This window comes from Agelaius tricolor, unplaced genomic scaffold (genome assembly GCF_023055355.1).
Source record: "Agelaius tricolor isolate 1412-34295 unplaced genomic scaffold, bAgeTri1.0.p SCAF_3, whole genome shotgun sequence".
Taxonomy (NCBI): domain Eukaryota; kingdom Metazoa; phylum Chordata; class Aves; order Passeriformes; family Icteridae; genus Agelaius; species Agelaius tricolor.
Window position 1 is genome coordinate 51,615,483 of NW_027269263.1, and position 19,530 is coordinate 51,635,012.

General features: G+C 39.7%; 1 protein-coding gene across 7 annotated transcripts in view; it reads left to right on the forward strand.

Annotated features, from left to right (window-relative positions):
• Positions 1-573: 573 nt before the first annotated feature.
• BRD1 (bromodomain containing 1) overlaps positions 574-19,530 on the forward strand; it is a 62,769-nt gene continuing 43,812 nt past the window's right edge. Inside the window, exons 1-2 of one of the 7 annotated variants that reach the window (XM_071423830.1) lie at positions 574-709; positions 9,288-10,668. In XM_071423830.1, the coding sequence (XP_071279931.1) occupies positions 9,302-10,668 (1,367 nt within the window). In that variant the 5' untranslated portion in view covers positions 574-709; positions 9,288-9,301. Of the gene's footprint in view, positions 710-4,749; positions 5,124-5,786; positions 5,961-9,287; positions 10,669-19,530 lie in introns of those variants that run through there. The other 6 variants (XM_071423829.1, XM_071423833.1, XM_071423828.1 and 3 more) reach the window with 6 other exon arrangements.

Genomic DNA, 19,530 nt, shown 5'->3' on the forward strand with positions numbered 1-19,530 from the left:
TTTTGTAAGCTAAACTAATGATGGCTAATAACTGAGGATGCTGAAGAGGCACTCCCAAATCCTGGATTTACTTTACTGCTGCTCTCTTGTGCTCATAATCATTTTCATCTGATCATGCAGGGAGGCACTCCTGGGAGCTAAACAAAAAATTGGTGACTTGTTTATGAAGGGGTTGTTCTGATGGTAGTTATCCTGTGGCAGGAACAGCTTCCCACAAAGACCTTTGCAGGGGGAGTTACTATGCAGAACATAATAAAGGTGCCAAACTGTAAACACTAGGAATTGAATAATTGATACTGAAGAGACAATGATGGAAAAGAAGGGGAATATTATTCTCTTGATTATGGCTCTGTCTACTCTTGGAAACAGCAATATGATCATACATGAGTGTCAATAACTGTTCCAACGGTTTGTTCTTGATAAAATAGTCTCAAAAATAGTAGATGATAGTTTTGCTGTTTGGCAGACCTACAGGTCAGTACATGGGCAAGCTCTGTGCTTGTGTTGCAGCATGTTGTAATTTGGATGCAGATTTTGTTTTCTATTATTGAAGTATAGCTTATGTATGTTTTAATGTATATCCTAATCATGAAGTTTGGTTTTGCATCTTTGCAGTGTCCAGAGGAGTGAGCTCAATCCTCACCTTCCACCATGCAACAGTTATGAGCACATCCTGTAGAGATCACCTTAAAACTGCAAAATCCTGAAGGTACATGATGTTAAAGGATTCAAGATAGTGGATAAGTAAAGCAGGCAGTAGGTTTCCCTGTCAATTGCATATCTCAGCAAAGTGCTTGGTGTATCTCTCGGTCAGCAAGGGACAGGATACATACCTCTTCTTGCAGTAGGTGACCCCAAGCAGTAGTTCCAACAAATGCTTAAATGGAAATGGGGTGAGGGCCTTTGCATAGCAGCTTTACTATGAAGACCATGCTGTCAAATGATTGTCAAGCTTATCTATAGATAACATTCCATAGGCCTGCTTAGCAGATGAAGCTTACAGAGGTATTTCTTAGCAGGCACCCTGATCAAGCGTGACTTCTGGTGGAGCTCTGAGGATAAAAGGTCTCTGGACCTTCATCAGTACCATAAAAGGCACTGACACAGCTCCCAGTGTATTTTTAAACTTGTGTTTTGGTGAAGACTGTTCATTTGGATCGACATGAGCTGTTCTGAAGGGTCAGACAAAGGGTCTAAGCAATTAATAAACAAAGAACTGCTTTGGCTGTGAGAATGAAAAAGGTGGTATGTGCAGGAAGTAAGAGTTACTGAGGCTGTAAGAAACAAAAAGTCCTTGATTCCATAGCAGTTGGTGAACACTATATACCCCAATATTATTTAATTTTATTTCCCCTTTTGTCATAATACAGCTTAAACTTCCACATCAGAGGAGTGAGAAGGAAAATCCAGACAATTCTTCCTAACTAGAGAACAAGGAATATATTCAGTAAACAAGTAGGAGTGAAAGGGACCAACACTTCTTTTATATATTTGAAGCAAAAAATTTGATCTTCATTCCAGGATGGTCATCCAGGACTTGGAACCATATATCCCATTTAGTCTAGTATGATATACCAGTCTTTCTTACAAGATACCAATGATAACTAGGAGATGGAGCAGTGATAATGTGTATTTTTCTGTAAATACAAAAATTTGCAAAGATCACTCCGAAGATGCAGAGTGATCCTGCACCACCACCCCACAGACTGAAAATAAACAGCTGAAATGATGTGAGCATGCTGCTGTAAAATGTCTATTGGTAAGGTTACAATCTTTTCCATGGTGAATGCTGTTCTGGCTTCTGTGAGGTTTGGGAACAACCTTTCTTTTGTGAACTTGTGAAGTCACGCCTGCGAGTATTCTACCAGTGCCACATACCATGGCTGATGAAGTAAGTGAGATCTAAAAGCATTCCCATGCAGGATGAGAGGACCATGGCAATGTTGTATCTCATAGATGAGTGTGAAGGTGTAAATTGTATGATAGAGAAGCCAAACTTGAAAATTTACTGGTGATACATTACCTTAAGGCATCATACAGAAGTATCACATGCAAGGTTAGGCAGATTTGTCATCATGATAGGAAGAAGACCCACATGTGTATGCTATGGCAGTCCAAAACCTTTCTTGAAATACAGATTGTTGTAGGCTCTAAGGAGTGTGGTGTGAGTTGCGTTTCTTTCTTGTCCCTTCAGCAGCCAGCTGTCCAGGCCCTGAGAGGGATACAAAGTTGCATCCAAAGTAGGTCAGTATCTCTGCCAGTATTTACTGCTGCAGCGAGTCTTGAGTTAACTTTTATTAATCTGTGAAACAAAGCTGATACACTTTAGAAATACAGAAATGTGTCTCATGAAGTTTGATTCTATGAGAAAATAGAGGAGGATGCTGAGGCAGATAAATAGTGATTATGTTTCTTTACGTGATCTTTCTTGCAGTGATTCTGCTGAAAATTTGACAACTAGTGTAGGTGAAAGCTGGTAGGCAGAAGATCCTCTTTCTGTGAAGTTTTCCATGTAGAGTGAGTCAGCATTGGCAATTTGTTTAACAGTTTGATGCTGCCAGGTAGGGGTGTGAGGATTCTGAAGGACTGGGACTGAAGCCCCTTGCACATGCTGAACTGGTGTGAAAAAAGGTGCTGAGGGGTCTGTTGCCATCAAACTAGGGATCAGAGGGCTTCTTATTTTTGGTTTGAAATTGAACCATATGCTAGTAGAATTGTATTCTTTTGAGTAACCATGTCTCACTTGTGAGGTGGAAAAGAGGAAGGTAACAGATCTTTGAGGTTATAGGCATGTGTGCTGAGGACTGGTCAGATGCCCCAGACAGTACTACATGCTGTTCTACACGGGCTAATGTGCTAATATTTAAAATGGAGAGGCTGAGCATCCTGCTCTGGTAGCCTGTCATAAGGTCAATGAGAAATGATTTAGAAGTCTAAGACTCCAAATACAGAGCTTTTTGTTGAGCGTGCCCTGATCTTTGTGCTGTTACTCTGAAATACCATATGAAGGAATGACATGAGGTCTGTGTCCTAGCCTGGATGCTCCAGAGTGAAAACTCCACACACCACCTTCTTACTGAGAGTAATTGGAAGAATCTAGAAGCATGAGTTTAAATTATAGAAAATTGGTTAAATGATGCAAATACCAATAAGGAATACCATGTTATCAAGGGATGTCCAGGGACTATGGAATGCTGTAGCCCACCTGGCAGAAAAAAAAACTGGAAAAAAGCCAGACTTGCTGTCTATCAGACACATTAGAATACTGACACCATCAAGATTTCTGTGGAAAACTTGTCTCCACTTAAAAAGTATTTGTACGACTGCACAGTAGATCTACATAAATTACCCCTCAAAAGATAAACCAAAATATTTCCTTATCATAATCTTATTATGTTTTTTGATGTTATTTCTATTCATTTTTATACTCTGCACAGTAATGTACATGGTATGGTATGGTATGATACTTGCTCTTCAATACATTTCTATCACAGGTCGTATTCCAGTGCAACAACACTACCTTATATCAGCATGTTGTAAGACTTCTGAGACTTGGTGGCAGGATCACTAAAACAATTTAACTGCAGAGTAATTCTTCACAGGCAAGTACACAAATGACCAGATGGCCTCCATAGTTTGTACAAACTTTCTTGTGTTGGAAGTTGAAGACACTTACTGTGTCTGAGCCTAAGGATCTATTCTACACTGAGCAGACTGCATGGGTGTTAGCTGCTTTAATAGCTTGTGTTTTGTTCAGAGGTCAGTGTGCTAAATGGTCCCTGATGAGGAAAAAAGAATTTGGAAAGTACTTTTCATATTCTACAAGATTTCTCCAGCCTAGTTGCTTAAACTCTCTGGACCTTAATTAACTTTCTACAAGCAATAACAGGTGTATCTCTTTCTGATTCCCTAGTAATATATTTATTGTAGGATTAACTGGTTTTTGAGGGAAAGAATCCTCTTACTGCTAGAGAAAACATAACAATGAATTGGTAAGTTGTTTTGCAGCAATTTAGCTGAGTGGATGTGAAATACTGATGGGTAAAAAGAATCACACCTACTGTCAATCAATTGCTTTTTACTATATGCAGGACTTGTTCTGGATGATCAGCACAGGCAAGTGTTTGTGTAAGGCTGGGCCAGCTAAAACATTGTTTTCTAAGTATGTGGGTGCAGCTGCTTTGCAGAAATGTATTGCAGTAAAATCCTTCAGCTCTCGAATATGGCTGTAATGGCTGTCTAAAAATAATACCTAACAAAGGGTGTCCTTCACAGGGGAAGCCAAAAATAACCTTTTTCTCTGTCAAAATGTAAGGCTATTATCAGTTAATCTACAAACAGCAGCTTGACCCAGAGACCACGAAAGAGCTGACTTTCAAGCACATTTTCTACGTAAGGAATCTTGAGCTTCCACTTCCCCCCAAAGAGATAATAAATACCAGTCGCTTCAACTTTTTAGCCTTGGTTTTGTAACGAGCCGTGTCCCGCCTCCATCCGTTCTCTGGCGCCCGCGCTGGGCCGTTCGAACGTTGTACCGGGGACGCGCGGCGGGTTCGGGTTCGCGTTCGGGCTCGGGCCCGGCCGGTCCGGGCGGTCGCGCAGCGGTCGCGGGGCCAGCGCGTTCCCGCCCCGAGCGCGGCCGGTGCCGGCCGGGGGCGCGGGGAGCGGCGGCGCGCAGGCCCCGCCCCGCGGCGGCGGGAGCGGCGGGGCTGGGCGGTGCCTGGCGCCCTCACGTCCCTTCCCTCGCTCGCTCGCTCCCTCCCCGCCCGCCTCTCCTCCTCCCCCCCGTCGGCGCAGCGCTGTGGTGAAGCCGCATTGTTTGTGCCGCGGGGGGAGGGGAGCCGCTCAGCCCCGGGAGCCGAGCGCCGAGCCCGCAGCCGGACGGCGACGCGCGCCGCGCCTCACGAATGCGCCGCGCCCGGCGGCAGCAGCAGCCCCGCACCCAGCGCCGGGTGACCGCCGCGGGCAGCGCGGCCCTCGTAGCGCCCGCTCGGCCGCCCGCGGCTGCCGGACGCGGGGCCAGGCGGCAGCACCGGCGGGGCCTCCGCCATTAACCCGGCCGAGCGTCGGCCGCAGCGGCGGAGCGGGAGGTCTGTCAGCCGCTCCTCGGCGGCTCCCACAGCGTGAGTACGGCCGGGTGGGCGGCGGGGACGGACGGGCGGGGGTTGCGGGGCCGGGAGCCGGCGGGTCCCGCCGCGGTTGGACGGGAGAGCGGTATGGGGGAAGGAGCAGGGCGGACCGGGCACGGCCGCCTGCGGGGGAGGGCAGCGGCGGGCGGGCGGAGAGGCGAGGCGAGCGCGGCCGTCTGGGGGAGGGAGGGAGGGCGCCGCTGGAGCTGTTTTGTCAGCCGCCATATTTGTGGGCCGAGTATTTTCGCGGCGGGGAGGGAGTGACTGTTGGGAAGGGCTGGAGATGATGGGCCCGGGCAGGAACCATCCTGCTGGGGGCCGGGAGGGGGGAGCGCCGCGCCGGGCAGGAACCATCGGCGGCAGGGGAGGGAGCGCGTTGGAGGCTCCCTGGGCGTGGGCAGGAAGTGTTGGCGCGGCACCGGCGGGGGCGGGCCCGGGGGCGTGGGCAGAGCCGTGCGCGGGAGGCTGGATTCCGGGATGGCCGCGGGATCTGGCGGCGCTGGGCTTTTCCATCGGGCCGGGAGAGAACGGCTCTGGTGGTCCCGCGTGTCTTGGCCGTGCCCGCGCACGTTCGCTGGGCTCCGTGAGGCCCCGCTCCGGGCCGTGCCCCGGGGAATCGCTCCCGCTGCGCGGCTGGAGCGGCGGGTGGTGTCCACCCAGTGTGCGTGTAAGCACTGTTTGCTTATCGTCCCTCGTTGTCTAGGACTAAAGAATATTCCTGTGTCTTTCTCTTTTTAATGGTCTACATGAAAGTGCCATTGAGAGTGGAATTCCCTAATCCATTGAGCAGGAATCCAGGGACTAAAGGCAGTTTATTTGAAGAGGAGGAAGGTAACTAGGGCAGAGATTGTAATTTAGAAGTGTATGGTACTGTACCTTTCGTGTTAGTTTTAGCTATCCTACACCTTGATAAATAGCTTTTTTTAATTTTATTTTTGCCTCATATCACGTATTTCACAGAAACAGCTATCTCAATATTTCTGTGAAATTATCTCAATGTACTTCTGTTATGGAAAGGAAAAACATCTGCTGGTGATTTCCTTCCCAAGTAGCTGATGTAATTCTAGGAGATGAGAGCTGTGGATAACTTTCCTGGTTTATATCCCGCAGTCTGTGAGGGCAGGACAGTGCTAACAGAAGTGCATTAAAATAATTTTGTGTGCGGTTAGTGCAGTATCTTTGTGGTCATTGAATGGAAACTTGTCTTAGTTTGCGCTTCAAATTTTCATCTTGGTCCTCATTCCTATTGATCTACAGGATACTGGGAAGGGGGTAGGACGGAGAAGTGCCAGCTGATAATTGCGTAGGAAAAGCAAACCAGTTGTGGGTCATGAATTTGCTATGCAGAACTCTGGTCTTCATCCGGAGTATTTATAGAACATTTGCAAACAAGAATTTTGGAGAAACAAAACACTGCTTTGGCCTCTGGGGCATTTAAGTTATTCACGCTAAATTTGCATGAAATTCGGCCTGAGTACTACCAGTTTCGATTTTGTGTGCACTAAATTGTATTTGTAGGGTATCCAGTCTGTGTTTGAGACTGTAACTTCCTTCTTAAGTCAGATGTATTTTCTGTTGAGTATTACAGTATACCTAGGTGTTAGCTCAATCATTTTTTTATCAGTCTGGTTCCTACAGTTCGTTTTACCTTTGCAACAGCCATCCTAAATCTTTAAGCAAGATTAAAGATCTTGTGCTTTTGAGTATTTTCTTCCTATTTTTAATTCCTGCCTGAAGCCATACTCGAGAATCTTAGGAACAGAGGGAGGTGGAGAGCTTGGAAACATAGTATTCGTGTATTTTTCTGTGGTACTGGGCTAAGGTAGTGTGGACAAGTTACATATGTTTTTGATTTCTGAAGGTCACCTCTCATCCTTCCGTCTGAATTTTTCTGAAACAGTCTCTATCCTCAGGAGCCACTACAAACAGATACACAATCAGCTAAAATGTAGGAAGGGGCATTACAAGTACCAAAGCAGGCTTTTGCTTCTAGACAGAATTGAAATGCAATTGTACGAGGTAAACATGCTGTAAACCTTGTTTCTTGATTGACAAGTAATGTCATTTTGATCTGTAATAAGTTGCTGTACATGGACACATCAGTGTGTTTTAGCTGAAGAATCCATCATTACTTGTCCACAATAACAGAAATCAGGACCATTGTAATACATTTGGGTCTCTAAATTACAAAATCTGCATTGAAACTGGAAACTAATTTTTAGTTTTGGTTAAATTACTGGTATGTTTTAGTGGTTGGACCTTCTTTGGCAGTATTAGTTGTTTAAACTGTTTTCTGCAGTTTAGAAACTAGTATGATTGAATCCTGTGTTGTTTTACAGAATTTAATTATTAAATGCTTCTTCCAAAGTTGTTTGAGGAAATGGAACCTTTTATATTCTTCTGTTGTTTATAAAGATCAGAACAGAGATTTGTCATGATTAAGCACTGGCTGTTGTCTGAACTTTCTATATGGCATAGAAACTGGTAATTAGGGTTAAGAATGAGTTGTGTAAAAGTCAGATTTATGAGAAGCACAATTCTTGCATGAATAATAAAACTAGCTTAGGTTATAAAAACCTAAGAGTGTGTTTGTGAGAGCAGACAGATCAGAGCCTTTTGGGAGCTAGTCTTAGGGTTAGTTGCCTAAGTGATCTAGTAGTCTTCCTGTGAAAGGAGTTCCCTCAGTACTTTGAGGCCTTTAGAAATTGGCATCATAGACTTAAGCAAAAGGCAAGCAGCATGGAATAATTAATGTAGTTAGTTGTTCAGTGCTTGCTATTTGCTTCCTGAAATAGGTATACTGGTCTTTCACAGCAGTTGTGTTTTGATTTTTCTATTTCTCCACTATTTTGGCAATACATGCTAACACTACTTGTGTTATGGTGAGCAGCCCTGACTCAAAATGCAGAGTTGAAATGGGCAGGCCTTAATAATACTTTAGGCAGTGATTAAAGATTAAGGTTTTTTTATGTAGCTGAGGTTGAATGATACTGTTTATTAATGATTTATTGGGAAGAAGGAAGCAGTGGAATAAAATTTGTCTATTGACAAATGTCAGTCTGACAATGTTAGTCAGGTTTATAAAATTTTCAACCCTTATAGGAGAAAAACCCCACCCAGTGTGAAGTGAACACGTCAAAAGGCATGAGTATGTATGGACACTTTTAACTTAAAAGTTCAGTAACCATCCTAGTTATGGGGCTTTGGAGTGGGGGAAGAAAGCTGTCTTTTTGTATGGTATGTGATCTTTTTGCAGTAGGTTGTAAACTTAAAAATTGTTTTAAAGAGCTTGGGAGTGGGTTTGTAATCAGGAAGATTTCTATCAGCAGTTGGTTTGAGAACAGCTCCTGAAGAATCTGTTGAAGGAGAAGACTGTGTGTACTTAAAAGCAGGGAACATGTTTTGGCCCTAAGTCAAATCTGCTTTACAGGTGAAATATTTACTGGTTGCAGTCCATACTGCACCATATTGGGCACTAAGAGTTCTGTCATGTTCTTGTCATGTTGTGAAGAATAATGGTCTCACTAAGGGTTGAGGAAAGTAAAAAAAAGTACAGGGCTGTCAAACTGCCCACTTGCCAAATGTGGAATTATGTGTGCTTTTCTAGCTTTTAAATATAGCTATAGTAGTTGAGTTGATAACATGAGTGTTTCAAATTACACTGGAAAAAAACTCAGAGAAAGCTAATTTTTCTTTCACAATTGCATTAGTTCTTTTGAAGAGAGGTCTAGAGGACATAATCTGTTGCAAAAATTTTGAAACTGCAGGTGCCCCTAAGGTGTTAAGTATTCTGTTAAAGGTTTTCTTACAAAGTAACAAATGCAGTTTTTTTTAATCTGTGACTCATCTGAAATGTTTTTGTTCTCACTCAGTGGTCTTGCCAACAGTGCTTCTAGAGGATTTCTAGTAAGGATTTTGTATAGCTGTGTTTACTCAGGGAAGCTGTTATTTAGAAGATCTATTGATCTTCAGGTTAAACTTGTATGAAACTGAGCAGTCCTGTTGAGTAAGAGTGACAGCTTATGGTTTTGTTTACTTTTAGTTAAATATCTGCATAGAGGGCTGTAGAACCAAAGGTCTTTTCCCTTACTACGGTAAAACTGATATTTTAATATGATTATTTGAAGTTCATAGTATTAACTGTTGCTCTAATTTTAGGTAAACATTACCAAATGAGGAGAAAAGGAAGATGTCATCGAGTATCGGCAGCAAGGCATTCTTCTTCCCCATGCAGTATTAAGCACTCCCCGACACGAGAAACCTTGACATACGCTCAAGCTCAAAGGATGGTTGAAATAGAAATTGAAGGTCGCCTGCATAGGATCAGTATCTTTGATCCTTTAGAAATTATATTAGAAGATGATCTTACTGCCCAGGAAATGAGCGAATGCAACAGCAATAAAGAAAATAGTGAAAGACCACCAGTTTGTCTAAGAAGCAAACGCCATAAAAATAACAAAGTGAAAAAGAAAAATGAAGCTCTTCCGAGCTCGCATGGTATACCTGCTACAACAGCTCCTCTTCCAGAACCAAAAGTACGGATTGTTGAATACAGTCCCCCTTCAGCTCCTCGGAGACCTCCAGTTTATTACAAATTCATTGAGAAGTCAGCAGAAGAACTTGATAACGAAGTTGAGTATGACATGGATGAAGAAGATTATGCATGGTTAGAATTGATCAATGATAAGCGGAAAAGTGATGGAGTGTCAGTTGTTTCCCAAAATATGTTTGAATTCCTTATGGATAGGTTTGAAAAAGAGTCTTATTGTGAGAACCAAAAACAGGGTGATCATCAGTCTTTAATTGATGAAGATGCAGTGTGTTGTATATGCATGGATGGTGAATGTCAGAACAGCAATGTGATCCTGTTTTGTGATATGTGTAATTTAGCAGTACATCAGGAATGCTATGGGGTGCCATATATACCTGAGGGCCAGTGGCTCTGCAGACACTGTTTGCAGTCCCGCTCTCGGCCCGTAGACTGTGTGCTGTGCCCAAACAAGGGAGGTGCCTTTAAAAAGACAGATGATGATCGTTGGGGACACGTGGTGTGTGCTCTGTGGATTCCAGAAGTTGGATTTGCCAATACGGTTTTTATTGAGCCAATTGATGGTGTCAGGAACATTCCCCCGGCCAGATGGAAGTTAACATGCTACCTCTGTAAACAGAAAGGTGTTGGTGCCTGCATCCAGTGCCACAAAGCAAACTGCTATACTGCATTCCATGTGACGTGTGCTCAAAAGGCTGGTCTATATATGAAAATGGAACCTGTGAAAGAACTGACTGGCAGTGGAACAACGTTCTCTGTGAAAAAGACTGCCTATTGCGATGTGCATACTCCACCAGGCTGCACACGGAGACCGCTCAATATTTATGGAGAAGCTGAAATCAAAAACGGTGTTTGTAGAAAGGAGGGATCAGTCAGAACTGCTAGGTCTACATCAAAAATCAGGAAAAAGACAAAAAAAGCCAAGAAAACAGTGGTTGAACCCTGTACAGTTATGCCAACAGTATCTGCTCCTTATATTCCCCCCCAGAGGTAAGCAAACCATCAAAATATGAGAAACCTTTATTTAATAAATTTAATTTTCAACCAGTGCTTTTAGATGACACCTTGAAGTTTTTGTACCTTTTTTACATGCTTTCTTTAAAGGCCCTTTTCAGAGAACTGCTGTTAATTATGTACATTGCACTTCTGTGGAGTGGCATTAAAAATGCAGTAATTTCCTCAGAGAAATTACTAAGTGATCAAGTGATCTGTCTTGTCCTCAGAACGTTGGGTTTGAGTTTTTTTGTCAGACTAAGGTCTGTTGTGTTTCCACTTGTCATTCATTGTACTTCTAAGAATTAACTGCTGAATTTGGAATAGTAGATGCAGCTGATCTTCATATTAAGGAAAAAAACCAAGCTCAAACTTAATTTTATTTGTAATTTTGGATTCTGAGCTTATTTTTCTAATTTTAAGAGATACAAAATGAAAATTTCAATTGTGTATGTAAGTTTTGAATCGTGTTCATCTCACATAAATTAAGAATAAACTTGTAGTATAATATCTATGTAAGTTTTACAAAAAACCTTCAAGGAAGTGTTTTCCTTGTGTAGCAGAATAACTACTCCAGAGGTGTTTCTGAAATTTATGTTTGTATGTTTACAACACCAGTATATTTGTTTACCTCTTGAATGAAATTCTTACTAATTTAAGAGCAGTAGTTTGGAAAGTTTCTCAAATAGCACCAGTTCCATGTGCAGGCTCATTTCCTGTCCTGTGACTGGACTCTGAATGCACAGAAGTGAGGGCTTTTAATATAATGCAATGCCTTTTAAATAGCTGACTCCAAGTCCCAGGTAGGGAGCAATTAAAGCTGGTTAAATTAATCTAAATAAGTATGTGTTTGGAGACTGCAGTTCTTTCCTGTAGTAAGTTTTGTTAATGTAAGAAGCTACTTATTGACTGACTTTGACAAACAGCCTTCAGCTCCCATGCGATGTTTACAAACATCAGATTGATTGCTCTATGTTAGGATTGGCTTGGTAAAATGGTTTTTATGTTTAGTGATGCATTGCAGAAAAACTTTATTTGACAGTAGGCCAGTAATACTGCTCTTTAAACAGGAACTACTGTCCATGGAAGGAGAAGTTGGTGTATAATAATTTGGCTTTCTCTTAATTAGGATAATCCAATTGGTAGTGTAGTGTTATTTTGTTTTGCTTTTTTTGGGACACTGTAAGAAAGAACATGAACTAAGAGTTGAGGGTTAGAAAGTATGTTCTTAGCTGTGCCTATGGCAGCTCATTCCATTGGCAGCTTTTAAAAAAACCAGACCCTAAAAAGATGCTATCGTCAGATGGCTTTTTTTAAAATAGTCAATAGATGCCAGGAGCAAAGCTATAAGGCATTTTTTTCTTTCTTTTTTTTCATGGTAATGATGCACTTTCTTTTCAAGACTGCAGAGAAATTTAGCGTTCTTCTATCTATGCAACTCTTCATATTTCTAGAAACAAGTACAATTCCTATTCTGTATGTCATAAGTGTAAAAAGTGTACAGTTTAAAGGTATTTTAAAGTTGAGCTTTATTATGAATTGTTTGTCTTTGGCTGAGAGAGACCCTTGCTTAAGTACTCTTTGTAACGTGAACATGTTCAGTCCTAGAAAACTGATCCCTGAATTAAAAGTGAAACAAATGGGCATATTAAAAGGAAAAGTGATTACACTGCAGACCCAAATCTCTAGTTTTGGCACCAAAGTTGTGCAATTTTCTTTGGCTGTTCTTCAGTTTTTGTCTGTTTAGGAAACACACTTGTGTTTCTGTAGGAATTAAGTACATACCCATAAAGTATTAAAAAATTATTTGGATCACTTCACAGTAGTCTTCATTTATATTATTCTTTTTCTCTAATCTGTTTTTTATGTACTCTTTTTTTCCCTTGGAGCTGAAGCATGATTTTTTAGAGGCCTTAAGGAAGACCAAATAAGCTATTTAAGTTACTAGAGAATAAACATATACACTCAATGTTTAAACACTAGTGCTTTTTTACCTGAAGAATTTGATCTTAATATGTTTTCAACATCTCTGGAAATTGAGGCACATGTGGAGATGCTTGGTTTGGATTGCTTGCTTAATACATAGGCTGTACACCTCCTCAGCATATTGCTGGCTCTTCAGAGTTGGTAGTTGGAAGAGTGTACAGATATGAAGATCACAGTGGAGGAAAGTACATGCTGGGTGCAGCTCCTGAGTGTGAAGCTTCACATCTGGTGAAGCTTGAGGAAAACTATTTTGCAATTTATATTCAGTTTAAGGAGAAGGATTTCTATCCTTTTCTGGATAGTTGGAGTCTATGAATGAGCATTTTAGTAGCACAATTTTTAATAATTCTGTTTTCCAAAGCAATTATCCTAATGTTCAGGATGTTTTAAAAAGACTGGGTGTGGAACAGCATACTTCATAATTTCTACACAACTTTTGTAGCTTACGAATTTCTGGATCAGCTTACCTTAGGTTGAGTTTCTATGCTACTGCCTTGAATGACTTCTACCAGAATTTCTGACACAGATCTCATATTCTACACTTTTTGCAGTTAAATTATATAGATAGTGTCATTCTCTAGGTCATTTATAATTAATTATATGATCTCTCAGAATTTAATCTGTGAACTACTGATTTAGGGGTGCAGATCAGAAGTTGCTAAGCATTGATCCTTTGATGATAGGACATAAATGCTTACCTCCCCTGCCTCTTCATTCTTCTCTTTTTTTTGTAATTTATTTTTAATGCTGGACTTATATCTGTCCTGTTGCCTAGGTATTTTGGAAAGTCTATACCTGAGTATCTTCTTCCAAAGGTGCAGTAGTTCATCTTGGAGCCTTAAGGTGGTTTTAGTTTTCAGTGCTGTCAATGCTGACCTGTAACTTGCTTAGCACTGGTAATAATGGATGGGACTACTAGGGAACTCCTATGCCTGGGGGTTGTATGTCAGACCTGGCTACAGAGCTGTGTTGTTTCTTTACTTGAAAATTCCATTCAGTTCTTACTGAAATACCAAACTCTTGAACGTGGTGGCTTACACTGTACTGTTCATACTCATTAGTTGTTTTTTTTTTTTTTTCATTTGCCTGTTTTTGGTGGGCTTTTTTGTTTTTTGGGTTTTTTTGATTTTTTTAAAGGTAGAAATGGGGATCATCTAAAAATTGTGTTCCTGGGAAGTGCCAGAGCAGCTGTGCTGTGTAGAGAGGAGAGTGGGAAAGGACATCTAAAACTTTTCCACTGTATGGGAGGGACAGACAGTACCTGCTGCTCTTGGCAAATGGTAGTCAGAAAGTAGCCTCGCACTGCCACCAGCTAGTTTGGCTGAAGAAAATGGCAAATTTGTTCAAAAAAAAAATACTAGAAGGATTTTGTTTAGACTGCAGGTCCAGAATTTTCAAGTTAGGAAATCCTAACTTTTGGGGTTGTCTTGGCAATCTAAAACTAGCTATTTCTCTCTGTCAGTTATCTTGCACTGACTCTGCTCAATTTCTTGTGTGTTTTTTGTTTTTTTCATCTGCTGCTCCTCATCCTTGTCCTTTATAAATGTTACCTTATTCAGCAAGCAGGATGGGTATGTGCAGCAGAAGTGTTACAATGTTAGCTGGGAAAACTACATGGTTTCTCTTATTTTTGAGTGCTTGATTCTCTAGTACAAATACTATTGGTTTTGTGTAGCCTCTTGATCTTATGTGTCAAAAGAGGCATTTAAAAATATTTACTTGTTAGCTAGTGTCAATATTCACTTTATTTAAAAATGCTGTGTAGCTACAATATTGTAGCTATATACTTGGAGGGAAATAGAATGTGATATGAAATATTTAATCTACAGTATTTTAAAAGTATACACTGAGACACAGTGTAATCTGCTTTATTAACATGCCATTCCTGCAAGTACCCCTCTATTAAATGGAATCTGGCATTAAAAGCATATAAATATTTGCTTTCATCTTTAGTTTCTCTTTCTGCAAACATGGCATGTTTGTTATGTCTGAAATTAAGAAAACATTTGAAATGCAATACTTGTATAGAAAGCAAAGAATAAGCAGAAAAGCCCCACTTTTATTAGAAGTAGGAACACTGTATGTTGTTCCGTGAGGTTTGTTGCATCATTAATGTTAAAAAACAATTATAAGATTGTTATGAAAGTAACGTAAGTAATAGCTGACAACTGAGAGCAAAAATTGCTGAGACTCTTACAAAAACATTTTCAGCTCTTCTCACAGATCAGCATTTATGTGCCCCACCTTAACTGATTTCTTTATGTTGATCTTTGGTTTTATTAGGAGGAATGCTGTACCTGGTAGTTAGCTGGATTTCTGTTACCGTGTCTCAAAGCAAAACCAATATTTTCTTTTGGCTTATGATTTACCCAGTTGAGCTATCTTGAACTTTCTTACCAAGTAATTAAATGTAGTCTTGCTATCTTAACACAGGAATATTGATTGTCTCTGAAAGGAAGTATGGACCAGAAAAATAATAAACAGAAAGTGTTGAAATGCAGTACGAGGGGAAAGGAATATTAACAAAGCCTTCAAGACAGTGTTAGTCTGCATTCACAGATCATGCTTTTTATTCATATATGCAGCTTGTGGATTTCTTTTGGGGATTTTTTTTTAAAATGTTTTTAGGGTACTCTGGGTTTTTTTTTTAGTAAGTTCAAAAAGTTTTCAAGGTGGGGGGAAAGTACAAGAAATGTGGCTTAAAATTCAGCATAAAAAAGCTCTTGAAAAATACTGCTGGGGCCAGCATTGCAAAGAACTTGGAAGCTGAATAAATCCAGACCAATGTCTATTAGCTCTTTATCCTTGAATATACATGTCTGTATAATTTACAGAATGGTGTGAAAATGCTTATTTTAATTCCAGGGGAGCATCATGTAGGTATGCCTTGTGACTGTACCTAATACTTGGATCATAGAATCACCTGAGGGGAATGCCAGAAATCTTCAACTGCTGATGTTTCTTGTCTTGTCATATTGTTTGACTTTGACTTTCTGTTACATGTAGAAACTACTCCTGATGTCATCCTGATCTCTTTGCTTAAATAAAAAAGTAATTTTCCCTAAATTAAAAAAGCTACTGTGGTGTTCACTAGTTTTGCCTCAGCAGTATTTAAAAAAAGGAAAGGTAACTTTAGAGTATTATTTTGAAGCTACTTCATCTTGGCACTGGTTGGCTTATTAAATAAAGATTAATTAATGTGTTCAAAGAAGTGTAACTTATTTAGTAAATTGTAAAAGTAGATTTTGAGTAAAAATAATACTTTTTTTTCTTCTGTTTATTTTACATGTACAAGGGCAAGAAGCTTAAAGCAAATTAATATGTTACCTCTGTAAGGCATTTCATTAATACTCTATGTGCTTTCTAAGGGGTTTGGCCCACAATGATTATATATGTGATAATGCAGTTATGAAGACCAAGACTTAAGTGATTTTGTTTTTCAGAACTTCTGAGTTTCACCAGTTATGTGAACTTCTATTCAGTTTTTTTTTGGTGCCAAGTAGAGTATGTTGTGATTTGTGCCATAGCAAAACATCTAAAGAATGCATTGTCTGAAGAACTGTGTCCTGGCAGTTTTTTTATTCAATGATCAAGTTACAGAGTGGACAAAAAATAGGAGATAAATACTGAGCTTTCCTCTTATTACAGATCAAAATGTGATTTTTGTTTAATACATCTGATATGAATTTAGCCTTTTGATATTAAATATCAAAATATCATGTGTGGTCATTATATATGTATAGGAACTGGCAGAGGTAAATGTGTGCATATAATCTTTCTGAAGAGATTTTTCCAGTGTGACAGGGTGGGAGGTTTTCATTGTTTGAGATGGGTTTGGTTTTGGTTTTTTATTTTATTTATTGTTTTGGGTTTTTTTCCTTATCCAGAGTTTTGGAATATGACCAACTTTAGTTGTTAGAACCGGAAGAAGAAAACAGAATTAACTGAAATAGCAGCGTTTTCTTACCTCTTCAGTTCACTGTTATACTTTTCCTGTCCAAGCAAAATTTTACAGGCTGCTTGCTCAAATAGAAAAATAGGGGGTTCACAGTCATGTAAGCAAAACAAAGTGCTTCCTACATATGCATTCAAAATTATTTAAATACCAGTAAATGTTGAATAAAGAATAGGAACCTGGAGAGGCTTTCAGGCTCCAGAAGATATATCAGTAGATTAAATACATACTGTTAGACTTGAACTTAGGAGAGGCAAATTCACTAGCTAGACTTTTAAAACATAACAGTCCAAAAGGAATAAAACCTGCAAAGTAGTTCTAATTAAGAAAGTGTATTTGTTGCATGTGGATTCTGCAGACTTGTGTTGCAAAAATTTAACTGAAATATTTTTCAATCTTTCCAGGATTTGATATGCACTCTGTTAGGCATCTCTCTTACTTCTGCTTGGTATTAAAGGAATGTTATCCTTTTTCAAGAGGAAATAAAGACATGCAGATGGATTCTGATTTTTACATAGTTATTCATTTGCCTGTGTTGTCTTTCAAGTTGGTCAGAACAGTTTGAGAGGTTTTTTATTTTTAAGTTAATAAGTTATATAGTAAGTTTCATCTTTTATTGAAGAATAGGATAACAAAATTGTGGTTTTTCACTGTTTTAAAAAAAAGTGTATTGAAAGACAAATTTTACAAACACTTTCATAAGCAGCTGCTGCCACAGATTTCCATGAGAAGAGCAGGGAGAGTTTCATCTGTCCAGGTGGGCATTCTGGTCTTCAAAAACTGAAGTTTTTGGCTATGGAGCTAGGAGGAATAGTTGGTAAGGCTCCAGAATTAATTTCAATTCCCCAAATAAATTCTTCCTAACTTTTTATTCTAGTTTTATGCTAATTGTCTTCCAGTAGGTGTCATTTGAATTACTATAATTATCTGTAGAGAAGTCCTGTATCTTTTCTTTTTCCTACAAGTCTCAGTACATTTTGTGGAACTTTGCTGAACAAGGCTTGAAAATTCAAGTGTTCTGGAAACTCAGTTTGCTTTGTTGCAACTTGTTCAACAAATTTTTTTAGCATTTTGTTCTGATAGGTTTTTAAACATATCTGCAATCTTTGTCTGGGAAAAGAAGGGTATTTTATTTGCTCTGTAAAGTGGAACAAAATTTGATTGTTAATGGGTATTAGCATAGGTCAAGAGAAACTTGTATGTTAATGATACTGAATGAAATTTTACAGGCTGTAATACAGTTTTCCTGTATTGTGTGTACCTTTAGTAGTTCTATGCTGGATAAAGGACAATGCAAAATAATAAACTGATAAAACTGGAGACTCAAGACAGGTATGCTAAGTAAAATACTAGGGTTCATTCATGTTCAAAAATTGCTTAGTTTTAATGGATATATGATCTTCCTTTGGATGTTTGATTAATACAGATTTTCATATTGAGTTCCTTGTGCTTGAGTTACTATAGTAATGTTGTCAAAATCACATACTTGCTTAAGAAAATGTTCTCTCCAGTTTATATTTCAAAAACTTAAGAATATTGAGGTAAAAAAATACCTGTGGAATTAAAAACATGGCCTGTGCAGTGGTTAGTAAAGATGGATAAAAAAGTGGCTGATTATCTCTCACTGGCTTTCTGAGGTTAGGCTGCCACACCGTTGGTTACCAAAAATACTGGTTTCACTTTTCCCTGTAACCAGTTGCCATATTGCCACAGTGATATGTAACTGAAACTGGGAGAGGAAGTCATGAGTCAAAGAAGGCAGCTGTGAGATTTGCTAATATGTTAAAAGCACATCTCTTACATTGACAAAATCTATTTTATGCATTTCTGTAAAAGGTGAGGAAGCAAGGACTGAGTAACACACTCAGCTCTCTGAATGCATTGACCAGTGCATTAAGGGTGTCATCCTTTACAGGCCAGATTATCTATCCAGTGTCTCCATGTGAGGGGACTGTAGGTGCTATTTCAGACATTTGGTTCAAAGGGAGCTTTGCCTGTTAAAGACAAGCAGGGAGTTGATATTCCCATTTGTAGTGCGCATCAGTGTTTTACAGGGCTGGGGCTGGGGAAGTAGTTCTGGCTCACTCAGTTGGCTGTGACACAATTAAAACTGTTCTGAAAAATGTTTTTTCATCTGTGTAGTTTTGGCATGTAGCTCTAAAGAAACAAAAACAAGAATCAGAATGACTGCTAGTGCTAAAACATCAAAAGGCTGCAGTGGTCATCAGCTTGAAACCTAACGTTTCTTTTGAGACCAGCTAGATAGTAGTCACTGAATATCATTGGAACAGTCACCTTTTTAAGAATTTTTGAATTCCTCTGTCAATGTACTTTGTTTTAAATAACTGGTAAGTTGGGGGAAAATGATGTTTTTTTTCTCCCAGTAGTTGATATGCTTGACTTGCCTTTAGAAGATAATACAGAAAGCTGTTCTTTTTCGATGTGCTTATACTGGAAAAAGGGCTAGTGTGAACAGATTCCTTAGCAAAAAAATGCCTTTGCTGAGGTGTTTTTTGTAGTTCTGGGAGGTGCCCCAAGTTCTCTAAGCCTTGCCTCCTCATTGGGGATTTATCAGTGTACTGTAGCAATTAATACTGTCACATCTAAGTCAGATCCTAGATTGCAAAATGATGAAGTCTTTAAACAGCTCTCCCTTACCTATCCCAAATACATGCCTTTTTTTTTTTATTCTTCAGGGGGGTTTTATTACATCTTTGATAGGAAAAAAAAAAGGAAGTAGAATGTATGGAAAATTCATTTAAGTGGCGGGAGCTTCAAAATCAGTACCCAGTCTGTGCATCTTGAAGGGTTCTACAGCAACATGGTCTCATTTCCCCAATACAACTACAAAATAGTTGTATTGCCCAACAAAATGTAAGGTGCTTTGGACAGTAATAATCTGCCTGGAAGTATCAGAT